Source organism: Cyprinus carpio, chromosome B13 (genome assembly GCF_018340385.1).
Source record: "Cyprinus carpio isolate SPL01 chromosome B13, ASM1834038v1, whole genome shotgun sequence".
Lineage (NCBI taxonomy): Eukaryota > Metazoa > Chordata > Actinopteri > Cypriniformes > Cyprinidae > Cyprinus > Cyprinus carpio.
The window spans coordinates 10,033,564-10,048,939 of NC_056609.1; the positions used below are offsets into that span (position 1 = coordinate 10,033,564).

The 15,376-nt window shown below is 34.4% G+C and overlaps 1 protein-coding gene across 31 annotated transcripts in view; it reads right to left on the reverse strand.

Annotated features, from left to right (window-relative positions):
- The window catches only part of col13a1 (collagen, type XIII, alpha 1), a 95,118-nt gene extending 81,994 nt beyond the window's left edge, over positions 1 to 13,124 (reverse strand). For 29 of the 31 annotated variants that reach the window (XM_042736421.1, XM_042736417.1, XM_042736419.1 and 26 more), the window contains exons 1-2: positions 12,489 to 13,124; positions 7,454 to 7,523 (exon numbers count right to left, since the gene is read on the reverse strand). In XM_042736421.1, coding sequence (XP_042592355.1) covers positions 7,454 to 7,523; positions 12,489 to 12,773 — 355 coding nt within the window. In that variant the 5' untranslated portion in view covers positions 12,774 to 13,124. The remainder of the gene's footprint in view (positions 1 to 7,453; positions 7,524 to 12,488) is intronic. The other 2 variants (XM_042736423.1, XM_042736422.1) reach the window with 2 other exon arrangements.
- Between the last annotated feature and the right edge of the window lie 2,252 nt (positions 13,125 to 15,376).

Sequence of the window (15,376 nt, forward strand, 5' to 3'; positions counted from 1 at the left end):
AAAAAAAAAAAAAAAAAACACTATTGGTTATCGCCTTACCCAGCTGATTGATTAAATTGATAATTGCAAACATTTAGTTTTAGTATTACAGGTTTTCTAAAATGTTTGGTTTAGATATGCAAATTAGTTATTGTTTTAATGAAATATGCACTAATTTGCATAAATTTCTAGTACAAAAATCTAAAAACACTTTTTTTTTTTTTTTTTTTTTGATGTATTAGAGTCAAAAGAGGGAATTTTGGGTATCTCGTTTTTGTCACTCCATAATTCAGAAAATGCTTAGAACGGACAAAAAACACTACATGTTCTCATTTTGGGGGGATTAAAATGTTGTATATAATCATTATATATGAACAAATCCCTCTGTAAAAACCTTCAGGATATAGACAGGAATAAAAATGTAATGTTTGCTGTGTGTAAGTGCAACTGAAGTGGAGATTTATGGCTCAGTGTAGATGAAAAAACTCATTTTGAGAAAACTGCCTTTAAAATATGTATTGTGTATGAATTGAAATCTGTTGACACAAATAGATAAAGTGCCATAAAAGAAACACATAACAGTGTCTTTTGGATGTTTTCTTTCCACTAGTCTGAAAAAAACACTTTATGAAAAACCAAAAAGCCCAAAATCTCAAACTTGACAGGTGCATGAAAAACAGTGTTTTTGCCTGCAGTGTCTCCCCTTAAGACTCAACTCAATAACGCTCAAAAAGTTTTTGTTTAGCACAAGTTAACACTTGCAAACCCTTTCCATTAAAACATAAACACTATGTAAACAAGAGTTTTGTTGTGCAGTGCGGACAGCTTCATTTATTATAATAGGAGTTTTTGTAAGAGTGAGTTTATGCTTAACTTAAGTGACTGACAACTTATGTAATGACAAAGGAGGCACTTATTGCTTGATATATCTGTATGTGACCCATTCAAAATAAGAATAAAAGTTTACATTTTCCATGCTGGTACATAAGTAAGTACATAAGCAAATTTTTGGAAGCGACAACTGTATCTAAACGTAAATCCTAAATGTCAATGACTGGCAATAGCCTTGTTTCCATTACAGATTTTCACTATATTTTGTGATATTTTATAAGTGTTGACAAAAAGAAACTATTGCAAAATTGGTTTCCATTAACCAATGGTATGTGACTAAAACTTAATTTTTTCTTCTCGTGATAAGTCTTGTGACGGATGTTCACAGGTTTACGTATATCGCAGCCACAGCAATAAACATTATTTTTAATTGAAGGCTACACGCCTATATCTCTTATCCTTAGCGAAGCAGTGCAAAGAGCTACTTCTGAAAAGTGCCAAGCATTGACTAGAGTGGCTGCGATCAGATCCGCGTCGGAGTAGTAATGCACCACAGATGTGTGCAGTGTAAATAAGTGTTATCCAAGCATTAATGGCAAGGAAGCCCCTTGTACTTGAGAGTGGCCACATACAATATAAGGTGTTTCTTGGAGGTTATAGTATGTTAAAGACTGATCATGTGACTTTTATATACACCAGGTGAACTGTAATTGTGGGGGAAAAGACTGTTTTCATTGCAGTTTTGCGATATATTCCTTTTTTAAATGGCCTGAAAAACCACCTCATGCGAGCATAAAAACTTTTGACGTTTCCATTGGCCGTATTTTCAATTTGTGCAATTTGAAGAGTAATGGAATCAGAGCTAATTATAATATTAGCAGTGGAGAAGATAAGAAAAATTAGCAATTAAACATGGAAATACGTACTTAACCAGTCTATTTAAGGTTTGTTTTGGGTTATGTACAGTACATCCCTCAGTGAGTTGTGAACCGTCTTTCCCACAAATTCTATTGCTTTAATATCTCCTTAATTTCAATGAGATTAAAATGTAGAGACTTTTGGCTGACCCTAAAGAGAAATTAGTCTAGTCATCTCACTAGGGTCTTGAGAATTTCAGAAGATATCAGAACAAGGTCTCAAACTGTGCTCAGACTTGCCGAGATACTAAGGTGCGCAATCAAAAGATCCCAAATATTTCTCACCAAATTCTGGCTATAATGGACATCTGCATTTTATAATACTCCTGCTGTTTGTCAACAATAGCCTCATTTGTGTCTATTTTTGTTTCTACTAAGTCATATTAGGAAAATATTTGAGTTGATAATTAATTGAAGTGTAACTGAGAACTCAATTACCCTCTGAGCAACACACATTTTTCCTCTTGGCTGTGTCGAGCATTTTGGGATGATGGGGATGTTAAATATGGCAAATACGTCATACACTAAGTTCCCAAAGTCAAGCTCAGATTACACACACTAGATATGGCTTCTCTTCGGACCGCATCCAGGTAAACTGCCAAATGTCACTTCCTGCAGTGAAGCTTGGGGCTTTAGAGGCCTCTCACCCTTCCTGTTGTACTCGTGATTAATCCCATGCAATGAAATCCATCGTCCCGCTCTTTATGGCACCCAAAACAATCCAACAGAAGACCAACAGAGAGGTGTCTGTGATGCACACGTTTAAAGATAGCACTCTTACTCAATCCCTTACGACCCCTGGTGACACAACTAAAGCCAGCCATGCTGGTCTGCGGTCGGAATCCAGTCACAAAGATGCTAAATCCTTCAGGCAATCAGCTCTTTGGTTTTTCAGAAATAAGAGCAATGGGGGTGTGCAGTACATAGAAGCTGAGAGGGCGGCCGTCTCTTTCTTTCTTTCTGTTTCCTACTACTAGGTCCAAGAAAGTGCCATTCAGCTTCTCGGGAAACAATGTGTGGATTCAAGAGCGTTCTGGGTGCTTGAGCCTGGATTCAATCTAACTGTCATGGGAGTTTTTCTGTACACTGACAAAGCTGTTGGCAGTAAGCGCCTCCGGGATCATTTTTACAAATCTCTACTAGAACAAAGAGCATCATATCCATCAGTATGCCACAATTGTCTACACAGTTCATTCACGCATCGAAATGCATGCATTTGGTTTTCACGTCACTGTGACCCTGCGATACCAGCGAAGAGGCTGGGCAGATAAACACGCCGTTCCAAAAACATTTTTTGGAGCTATAAATCATTGTCGTTATGTATACACTCTACGTTCTTGTTTTCTCTGATGACTAAATAGCGACATTGCCTCAGTTGCTGTTAACAGAACTGTCACACATCCAACCATCTACAGTACGATAAGCCACGGATGACATTTTTTTTAATAATGATGTTTATATATACACATCTGTTCAGAAGGTCACAGCTAAACAACACGCACGTTGAAAATTAACCTAAAACACTTATAAACTAGTGGTGCTTAACTGGTTTTACCAAGCGGCGACTCAACAACCAAAAAACTGTTTATCGTACAGAAGTAAACTAAATCAAAGTTTGAAATTTACTTAAATATTTATTAAAGTATTAAGGTCATTTCAGCTGGTTTGTTTTAGTGTTTGGTTTCTAAATGTCTTTTCAATGGTTTCATGCTCTTGGCAGATAATAAATCACCACACAAAACATGCTGTGGTCGCATAAATCATTTTAAACCTTGCTGCAAGTGAAAAAAATCAAGGTTTAAATTATTAATGAAAACATACACCATTAGAGCATTTATTCTATAGCAGCATTTCAAGTGAGTCGAATTTGCGTAAACATTTTATAAGATTATCAGTATAAGATATTAAAAATCGGAATGTGACAAATATTTTAATAGCTAAGGTTGCATGATATATTAAAATATAATTGATCATATGACCAGTCACTAAACACTGTATCATGAGCTGTAAGCTTGTAAATGAACACAGAGCTGCATTTCACTCGAAAACCTTTGTTTACTTTCCAGCAAACTGCTTAAATAAAAGCCAGATGATTTGATGTTTGAAATTTAGACACAAATATTAATGTACTTTATTAATATATGTAACTATATAGTTATACAATAAATTAAAATAATTAATGAAATACTTGATTTTTTATATTACAGTGCAATAGTATTATTACAATGTATTTCTTACTTTGTTTCATATTTTAATATTTATTTTCATATTGAATGAGTCAAAACAGTTGGAATGAGATTTTTTATTTAATTTATTTATTTATTTTCCAACTCATTGCACACCCCAATTATTCTAGATTGATTTGTCCCCCAAAAAAACAGCTATTTAAATCACCTGATAAAAATTCCTGTAGTTTTTTATGGCAACATATTGCAGAAAAACAAAACATCACAATTTCGGTTGTTTCCAATATCGTGCAGCCCTATAATCCACACAGGTTTATGCATACCTGCAGTGTAAAGATGACTCTGAGATGGTGAATAGCTTTCTTCACAGTAAGAATATGTGGCACTGTTACTGCTTTAGTGCTGAAATGTGCAGAGCTGGAGGGTAAACAGTTGCGTGTATGAACCGACGCTGACTTTGTTAATAAAAACAAATCTTAGAGGATTTCCGAGTGAATGAGAATGAGCCAAATGGGTTTTTAAACATGAGTTGAGTGAACTTAACCTCTGTAGCCCCTTGGGATTTGCAAAATCAGAAAAAATAAACTCATTTGGATGTGTTGAAACATTCCCCAAGCCCATATGCCAGCTGTTTTGAGAGCATAGTAGCACTGCAAGAGGAACAGGCTTGGACTAAACACAGAATTAAAAAAGAAATTGTGTATAAAACCACCAGGTTCTCTCATAGACAGTCACACATCATCTTCACTTAAACACGCCAAGCCAAGAATAATAATATACTGTCCTTGGGCTGAACTGCACGTGACATTCACATAGCATTCTTTATGAAGAGGAAGAATACGCTAAAGCACTATTTTGTTGATGTGTTCATACAACTACACCTTTGTGGATTGAAAAGTTATTACGCTTCAACTGTAGCTCAAACATTAAATCAATGCTATACGTATACAAGCGAGTCTGTGCGTTTGATGAAGGAGTCACAGACTATTACCCACCGCTGAGCACTCAAAATAAACAATGGAATGAAAGCCATCTGAACACTGCGTGCTGGAATGATTGACAAGCGGCAGCTGGCGACATGGTGAACAACATATATGCGGACACTTCCTTACATACACATAGTATTTATATGCAAACATAATAAAAAACCTGCACAATGTATACAAACTGTACTGTATCTAGTGTCAATGGACATGTTTTATGCTGATATTTTGCCTGGTTTACATCAGATGGTTGAAAACAGACTGTATTGCGAGATCAGACACTCTCCCACGGCACAGCAATAAACAACCAACGCGGCCATTATCTGGGATGCCTGCTGTTAAATGGTCCCCACACCTGGTTCAAAAGTGCCTATCCAAGACATGTCCATCTTAAACTGGTTTCACTATGCTGTCTGAAGTCACTTCCCACTCAGTTAACACAACAATGACTAGTACTGACTAGCCTAATTAACAAGGAGATGTCTGTACCATCTGGCATGGTTCTCAGAGATGTGTAAACACACAAACACAAACACACACACACACACACACACACACTTGCATTTGTGGTTTACGGGACTCTCAATAGGCGCAATGGTTTTTATACTGTACAAGCTGTATTTTCTATTGCCCTAAACCTAAACCTACCCCTTACAGAAAACTACTGGCAATTTTTGAATTTCAAAAACACCGTTCTGTATATTTTTAAAGCCTTTTGTTTTACGGGGACACAGGAAGTGTCTTCATAAACTATGTTTACATTGTAGTACCCATGTCATTATACACATTTATGTCCTCATAAACCATATATACCAGTACACACACACACACACACACACACACACACACACACACACACAGGCTATAACACAAGAGGTAGTCTAATGACTGACATCTGGAGTTTATGTTAGGGAAGCAAGTTAAAATGTAGCTGCTAAGCTTCGCTATTAGTAGAAAAAGTGAAAGACCATTAGAATTGAAGCCAATTGAATATATATATATGTGTGTGTGTGTGTGTGTGTGTGTGATTTATTATTATTTAATATTTAAACAATTTTTATGCATTATATATATATATATATATATATATATATATATATATATATATATATATATATATATATATATACACACACACATATATATATATCATTTTTATACATTTAAAATTTTTTAGATATTTAATACTCTATAATACTATTAAATTGTATGAATAATTTTATATAATGTATTATTAATTTATATTAATATTTATATATATATATATTAGTGCTGTCAAATTATTTAATCACGATTAATCGCATCCAAAATAAAAGTTTTTATGTACATAATATATGAGTGTGTACTTTGTATATTTATTATGTATTTATAAATACTTTGAAGTATTTAGAAAATATTTACATGTATATATTTATATATTTATTTTATTATATTTCATGTTATATAAAAATATATTTAATATATAAACATAACATATTTTCTTAAATATATACATGCATGTGTTTGTATTCATTTATACATAATAAATATACACAGTACACACTCATATATTATGTACACAAAAACTTTTATTTTGGATGCGATTAATCGTTTGACACCACTAATATATACATACACACACACACAATCTAATTTTTAGATATTTAATATTCTAAAATATTATTCATTGTATAAATTATTTTATATAATTTATCATTATTTAATATTAATACCACTTTTATTTAATATAATATATACACACAAACACAATCTAATTTGTACATTTCAAAAATATGTTTAAATATTTAATAATTAATATTCTATATTATTGTTCAACTGTATAATTACTTTTATTATATACTTACTATAAATTCTTAATATATTTAATTTATAATTTTTAAAAAATTGAACCCCCAAAGAGTTAACAAGCCCTGTCAGACATACGGATGTGACTTGTTAGTCGTACTCCGTGAACCTTGTTGACTGTTCCCTGCGCTCAGGAACGGCCAGATGACGCCATCCCAACACTCTGGCTTGCATCACGACCCGCTCAACACAGAGTGAAAACTATGACTGCCAACAGCGCCCGAAAATACGACTGCACCTGTCACCACAGCAATGCCAGTCCGAGGGCACCAGTGAATGGGTCGGGGAGAGGAGGCTCTTTTCACTCATTTACATTACATGGGAAATGAGATCTAGTCGATCACATCTCTATCCTGGCAACAATAGCATATTTTCACATACCTGCAGACAAAAGACAGTTTCATGGAAGGAAAGCTCAAAAGGCTTAACCGCAACATACATTTAACTGCATATCAGACGTGAGAGGCGGAGCACACTATCGTATCTATAGTATATAGTAAAGTGTTCATCGAATGTGGTTGGAAGAAGTAGGAAGTAGGACTTTTCATCTACTGTTTTTCGAATACTATTAATTCGGACATACTACTCACCTCACATACTGTTTTTCGTCTACTATAAAGTACATAAGTATGCGATTTCAGATGTAATGTATCACAGGTGTGTAAAGATCGAGGAGGGGTGTGCTGTGGATGGATGGGGTTAACAGACGTACCTGGTGGACAGATGCAGCTGTTAGGTGCATCCCGAGCCGCCCGGATCTTCGGCAGACGTGCTGCTAATTTCTGAAAATAAACAAACAGGACATTTGAAGTCAGCCGTGCAGAAATCAACCACATTGTATGTATGGTATAATAAAAAATCTACTGTAGTTGGTGTTAGTTTGTTAGTCTTTATTTGTTATTAATGCAAACATTTCCCACACATTCACTGAAGTTTTAACCAAGAATATACAAAAGTTTGGGTTCCTAACATTTGAAAGAAGTTTCTTATGCTCACCAAGGCTGCATTTATTTATCACAAGTAAAACAATAATATTGTAAAATATTAATAAAATGTAAAAACATATGAAAACATGATTATAAATATTTAATAAAATATTAATAATAATGTTTTTATATGTTTTTAAATGCAATTTATTTCTTTGATGGTAAAGCTGAATTTTCAGCATCATTACTCCAATCTTCAATGTGATCCTTCAGAAATCATTATAAAATGCTGATTTTCTGCTCAGGAAACATTTCTTATTATTATTAATGCTGGAAAGCTGCTAAATGTTTTTGTGGAAAACTTAATTTATTTATTTATTTATTTTTATTTACAGAAAGTTCAAAAGAGCAGCATTTATTTGAAATAAAAATCTTGTGTAACAATATAAATGTCTTCACTGTTACATCTGATCAATCATGTATCCTTGCTGAATAAAAGTATTATTTCAGTAAATTTTCAGGTTTTTTGGCTATTGCTACAAATATACCCCATATATATATATATATATATATATATATATATATATATATATATATATATATATATATATATATATATATATATATATATATTTGAAACAGTTTTTTTTTTTTTTAAATCTCACTGTAAAGTTATTTTTAAATTGACCTAAGAAGCTTAATTATATTTGGCACTCTGACCTTCACCAGGGCACAACTTCTATTGTTTTTGCATAGCTTTGGAGCCGTTCGCTCTATTTGCAGTGAGGGCACTGCCAGGTGACATGTTAGTTATTTGATTAACAATGTATAGGTCACTTTTCAAAACAAACCGAATTGGTTACATCTTAGAAACTCCAGGGTAGTGAAGGCATCAAAGTGAACACTATTAGATGAACAGGATTTAAAGAACAGTTTGTGCTCTTTAAAAAAATGAAATTTCCATAAAAGAGACGTTAAACAGAGCTACTACCATATTTTTAGCCCAAGCTTACAAAACCGCAGCTATAACAGACATACCCACTATATGCAGTGCCATTTCACTGGTAGAACCATCATTGACTGGCTACATTTATGACTGAATTGTAAAGTTTGTCAGGCGTCTGCATTGTCTTACTACAGGTCATGCCTATCCTCTAATATTGAAACACTGAGGCTAAATAATTCTGAGATTTTTCTTACCCCAGTTTATATTAACCATGGATCGTTCCAGGGCTTTATTTGGTTTTTTTACTGGCAAACCCTCTTCCCAGCTGGAGAGGTCTTCACTCAAACCGCTCTCAGACATTACAAGCTATTGTAGAAGTTTTTCCACACTACTGAACTGGGCAGCTCTACAGATATTGTAAAACAGAAAGAGCTAATGGAGGTTAAGAAGAAAGGAAAACCTAAAAAATGCTAATATGAAAATATACTGTATGTGTGACAGCAGGTTTAACCCACAGACGGTTGTTCCGCGAGCACGGAAGCCGTGGAAAATGCATTACAATTTGGAGGGAACCTGTGCTGTGCGTAAACTGCTTTTCCACAGGAGCAATGTCCAGGGATAATCCACATGCTACAGGGTTTGCCAGAGCTTTAACTCATGATTTTCCAGTGTCGCATTCCCAAATAAAATGTTTCTTTTGAATATATTCTAAGCATTTTCAGTTTTTTTTTTTACATCAAACCATGAAAAAGTGCATCCAAAACCCCATTTCACTTAAATCTAAGAGCTGGCACAATAATGCAGTGTCACATTGAGCAAACAATAACCAGTGATGAAAAGTAAGCATGAAGGGTTACATTGATGGAAAGCACCTTGAACAAGATCTAAAGCAACAAAGACTTAGCTTTCATTTTGAAGCATATTAAGTTACTGAAGCATTTAATTCTGGTAGGGTGTGTTCCTTTATGCTCGAATAAAGGTGTTCTTAAAGTCAACATGAAATCAACAATGACCCTATTTGCTTTCTTAATATGCACCTCTGGTCTTATTGTGCACGATTCATCTGTGCACGTTTTTTTCCAAAGAGAAAAAAAAAACCTTTGTTTTTGTAATCCTTCATCAAAAAGTAATAACTTGGACGCCTCTGAAACGACTCTCTTTTTCGGCTGATGTGACGAAGAATTTTTTTTTTTCAACCATCTGGCTTTATTTTGGAATGCAACAGCCACTTTTTACAATCCAGTCAATTCTACATCACGTCCTGTCCTCAATCTTTTTTCTCATAAAATACATGATAAAACAAAGCTTCTTTAGTGGAATATTTGCTTCTATAACATCCATGCAACCATTCCATTGGACCAAAGGTTCTTTATAGTGGAAAAAGGGTCTTTAAATCATTGAAATGTTCTTTACACTACAAAAGAAAAATGGTTTACTTAAGAATTGTTTGCTGAAAGGTTCTTTGGGGAACCAAAAGTGGTTCTTCTATGGCTTTGCAATGGTTTGCAAACATGTTTCATGCTGATTTTAAGATGACATGATGTAAATGGTAAGGTTGCGGTAATGGTATGAGACAGCTGATGCCCCAGGGTTTGCAGAGATAGGTTGGGAGGGAGGTGACATTCTCTGCCTCCCAGCTTTAATGGTAACTCGATGCCCAGTATTTGATCTGGTTTTAAAAATCTATTTTGAAAGGATGACAAAATGTTTTACAATTCCAATGTCCGGTTATTACTAAGACCCCCAGACTTTGTGCCTGCAGGCCAAACTCTATCGCTCTTTCCAATTCTTTCTTTCATTCTCTCTCACTCTCTCTCTCTCTCTCTCTCTCTATCTTTCTTACTCGTTCGCTCGCATTTAGCTACTTTCCTCCTTAACAGATCTTGATTACACCCCTAAAGGCACGTTCTGTTATAAATTGTGAAATCAGCACCATTCTAACCTTCAACAGGCCCTTCTAATGTATACGTTACTCAGCTTTAATGGAGACATATACATGCAATTTTATGGTGATGCTGAAACGTTGGTTGTCAATATGTCTATGAGAAATATCTGCCCTTGATAACAGAATACCCCTGAGATAAACATTTCAGATGCTTTTCAAATGCCCATCAGTATTAAACAAACCTGAAACCTATTTTAGCATGTTTTCACTACAATTAAGCACATTTCCCCCAAAACTCTCATTACTGTAATGCATGTGGACATTTTACTATTAGTAATTGCCATTATTCTGAAGGACGATTCTCATTACATTCTCATTACAATAAGGCTGTAATTCTTTATCTGGTTTTTGCATGCCTATTTTCTAATAAGCAAATCAAATTCATATTTTTATGGCCTGGATTTGCTCTTGCCAGATTTCAGTGAGATCCACCTGTAAATGACTCAAAACATTATTCAGATACTCTAATCACACTCAGCCTCAGATTGACTCACACTTGGCTGCCTCTGTACTCCAGTTGGCGTACTCTCATTAACACACTAAATATTCACCTCCATCATCCTCTGCAGACTCTATTACTTTATAAACTGCAGATAGTGAGATGGAAGCCTTTCCCTAAGTAAAATTCTACCCAAGATACTTTTAACACCTCAAATATTTTACATGCAGCTAGGTGATAAACCACCAGAGGCCAGTATGAAGGGACCATGGCCGCAGGCAACGTACTGTGTATATATATCTCGCTTTTCTCCACCTCACCACTTCAATCTCAATCCTATTCTATACAGACACAGTGCTCGGCCAGCACTAAAGTTGGCGAGAGCCCTAACTGCTTGATTGTTGATGTAAAACAGGTGGTCGTATGGTGACACAATATGTTCAACAGGTCTTGCATACTGCAAATAATAGTTTTGCTAAACAACAACAGTCACAGCTTTCAGTAGCCGAACAGACTTCGCTTTAAATTCGGTCAGTCCAATATGGATAATAGGGGGGCATCTACTGGATCACATCAATTATGTGCACTTTTATTAAGACAACTACACTAATGGATGTGTCAAATGGCAGCAGGAAATTTTGGCAATATGATTGTGTTATTTATAGACACTCATTCTCAAACAATGCTAAAGAGGATGTGAAAAATTTGAGCCATGTAAAAGAGTCTGATCTGGAATTTGAAGAGCTATAATACATACTAAACTTAATTCGTTAATCATGATTTCATTATTTATCGCTTAGCCTATGTTTGACTGTGAATGACATTTATTGGGTAAAATGTTATTATTAACGAGTAGCCTAAGTTTATTTAAAGTCAGTATTAAAGTTATTTTTGTATACTCTGTCAGTTAAACTAAAAAAGAAAGTAGTAATTAATTTTTTGCGTTTTATCCTTAAAAAGGAGAAACAGATAAAAACGAGAAAAAGGAACAATACACGCAGTACTAACAGACAACAGAGCAAAGGAATAAAATAAAATAACACCAAATAATAATTAAGAAACAGAACTAAAAGCCCAAGAAAACTGGTCACAGAAATCAAAAGTTCTTATCCATGTGCAGAGTCCACAGAGCTCAAACTGTGCGCAGTGGAAGTGCGTAAACAAACGCCCTAGGGCCAATAAACAAACTAAAATATTTTGGTCGTCAATTTATCCGCCTTCAAATTCATATTTTAACACAGGTTTTGAAAAACATTATATATTATTATTATTATTATAAACATGATCTTCTACCTCTAAAGTCTCTCTGCTCTTTGAACTTTCTGAACAGCGCACTTCTAACCTCTCGTTGAGACTTCAACAAATTGGGACAACATGGACATCTTCTCTTTCACTCTGTCCACGCACTCATGACTCAAGCAAATAGTTTGTATATGTATGATATTATTACAACCACAGACAAACGTCTGGAGAATAAAAGTCACCGCTCACCTCCTCTAATATCTGATCCAGTCGACTCCACAGGACAGGCTCCACCTGTTCCACAGAGATCCAACTGGAGACACGGGGGTCTCTGTCCTTTTCCAGACTGAGCACCCTGGACTGCAGATCTGATGTCCTCAGGTAGAGCAACACACAAACTCCAAACGAGATCAAACACACACAGATTGCACACGCGTCCTTCCAGTTCGTCAAAAGGCGCTTTTGGCAGGGATGCTGAACGCAGGTCCTCTCCAGACTGGACTGAGGTGACACTCGCATTTTCATGTCCTCCATGTCTGTGAGACTTGTGTAGGCTATATGATGTTTATCTACGAGTGAACGGGCTCGTGCTCAAATAAACCAATTAAAGTTCTCCTTTCAGGCAATTTAAACCGCTTTTCACGTGAAAATATTAATCTTCAAAACGACCTCAACTGAGGCATGCTGCTCATTCAAGTGCATGGAGATAATGGTTGAGTGGGCTCCGGCTCTAGTGGGAGTCTGTGCGCCTCGGTCGTGCCATTTGACGGGTTTGTCTCACTGCTGCGCGCTTGAGTCTCTCTCAGAATGAAACCTGAGTCCTGACACACACTACACGGCTCTGCAGCGCTCACCACGGGACCCTTCGCTACTCTCTGTCGCGGACAAGCCCCTCCTTTCGGTTTATTTAGGCTAAACGGTAGGGCGGGATTCACGGAGGAGCTGACCCCGGCTTTGATCCGGCTCTGGAGAACGATATTTTTAGGCGCCTCGCTGAATCAATGCGTAAAGTGCACAATCACAAGTAAAGAGAAACTGTTTAGTCATGCACACATAGGTGCAAATTAAGGGGGTGTTTTTAAACGTTTCAGTTACCAAAACATAAGACTACAAATTAGTCAAAACCCAGCGTGCTAAATATTGAATTGGCCACACTCCACTGAATTTGAATGAAGAGGAATTCATGAATTAAAAATGAAAGAAATGCAATGGGCAATGGCAAGATGGAAAATTAAGTGGTTATCCCACTGGTTTGTAACGTCATTTAACTGTAGGCCCTATGGCTTTCTGTAAAACCTTCAAACTTCAAACTATTTTAACCTTTAAACAAGACTGTACCGCGCATATATTCAAAGTTCATCTTGATTTTGTCTTGATACTTGTCCCCTACCAGAACATCTGGCAGTTACTTGCAAGGAGGAATGAATGGCTTACAGACAGAACTTTATATGTAAAGATTAAATATATATATATATATATATATATATATATATATATATATATATATATATATATATATATATATATATATATATAATAACACAAGCCGTTCAGGAAAAAAATATATTTATAATATGAAGTCTGAATATATAGAATGAAAGTCTGAATATATATAGAATGAAAGTCTTAATATATAAAACAAATGTCTGAATATATAGAATGAAAGTCTGAATATATATGGAATGAAAGTCTGAATATATAGAATGAAAGTCTGAATATATATAGAATGAAAGTCTGAATATATATAGAACGAAAGTCTGAATATATATAAAATGAATGTCTGAATATATATAGAATGAAAGTCTGAATATATATGGAATGAAAGTCTGAATATATATAGAATGAAAGTCTGAATATATATAGAATGAAAGTCTGAATATATATAGAACGAAAGTCTGAATATATATAGAATGCAAATCTGAATATATGTAATGAAAGTGTGAATATATATAGAACGAAAGTCTAAATATATATAGAATGAAAGTCTGAATATATATAGAATGAAAGTCTGAATATATATAGAATGAAAATCTGAATATATATAGAATGAAAGTGTGAATATATATAGAACGAAAGTCTGAATATATATAGAATGAAAATCTGAATATATAGAATGAAAGTGTGAATATATATAGAACGAAAGTCTGAATATATATAGAATGAAAATCTGAATATATAGAATGAAAGTGTGAATATATATAGAACGAAAGTCTAAATATATTTAGAACGAAAGTCTCAATATATATAGAATGAAAGTCTGAATATATATAGAATGAAAGTCTGAATATATATAGAATGAAAGTCTGAATATATATGGAATGAAAGTCTGAATATATACAATGAAAGTGTGAATATATATAGAATGGAAGTCTGAATATATAGAATGAAATCTGAATATATATAAAATGAAAGTCTGTAATGTTTGCTTGATAAGCAGGAACTTCCTGTGCTGTGAAGTTCACCGCATTCGCTCTTCCGCGATGAAATAACGAATATATTTCTTCATCAGTAGAATGATGTTGTGTACGGTTGCCAATATTTTGGCCCGTACACGCATTCGCCAGGGTGTTAATTAGATGATCGTTACTTAAAATTGCTGCTACTAAATTTTGTGCGGACTCGTCATTGCTCAAAATGCTCAAAAAAAAATGTAGACCACAAGATGGGGCTGATAACATCAGATTTTCATTCCATATATTCAGACTTTCGTTTTATATATTCAGACTTTCGTTTTATATATTCAGACTTTTATTCTATATATATTCAGACTTTCATTCTATATATATTCAGACTTTCATTCTATATATATTCAGACTTTCGTTTTATATATTCGGACTTTCATTCTATATATATTCAGACTTTCATTCTATATATATTCAGACTTTTGTTTTATATATTCGGACTTTTATTCTATATATATTCAGACTTTCATTCTATATATTCAGACTTTCATTCTATATATATTCAGACTTTCGTTTTATATATTCAGACTTTCATTCTATATATATTCAGACTTTCATTCTATATATATTCAGACTTTCATTCTATATATATTCAGACTTTCGTTTTATATATTCAGACTTTCATTCTATATATATTCAGACTTTTTTTCGTTTTATATATTCGGACTTTCATTC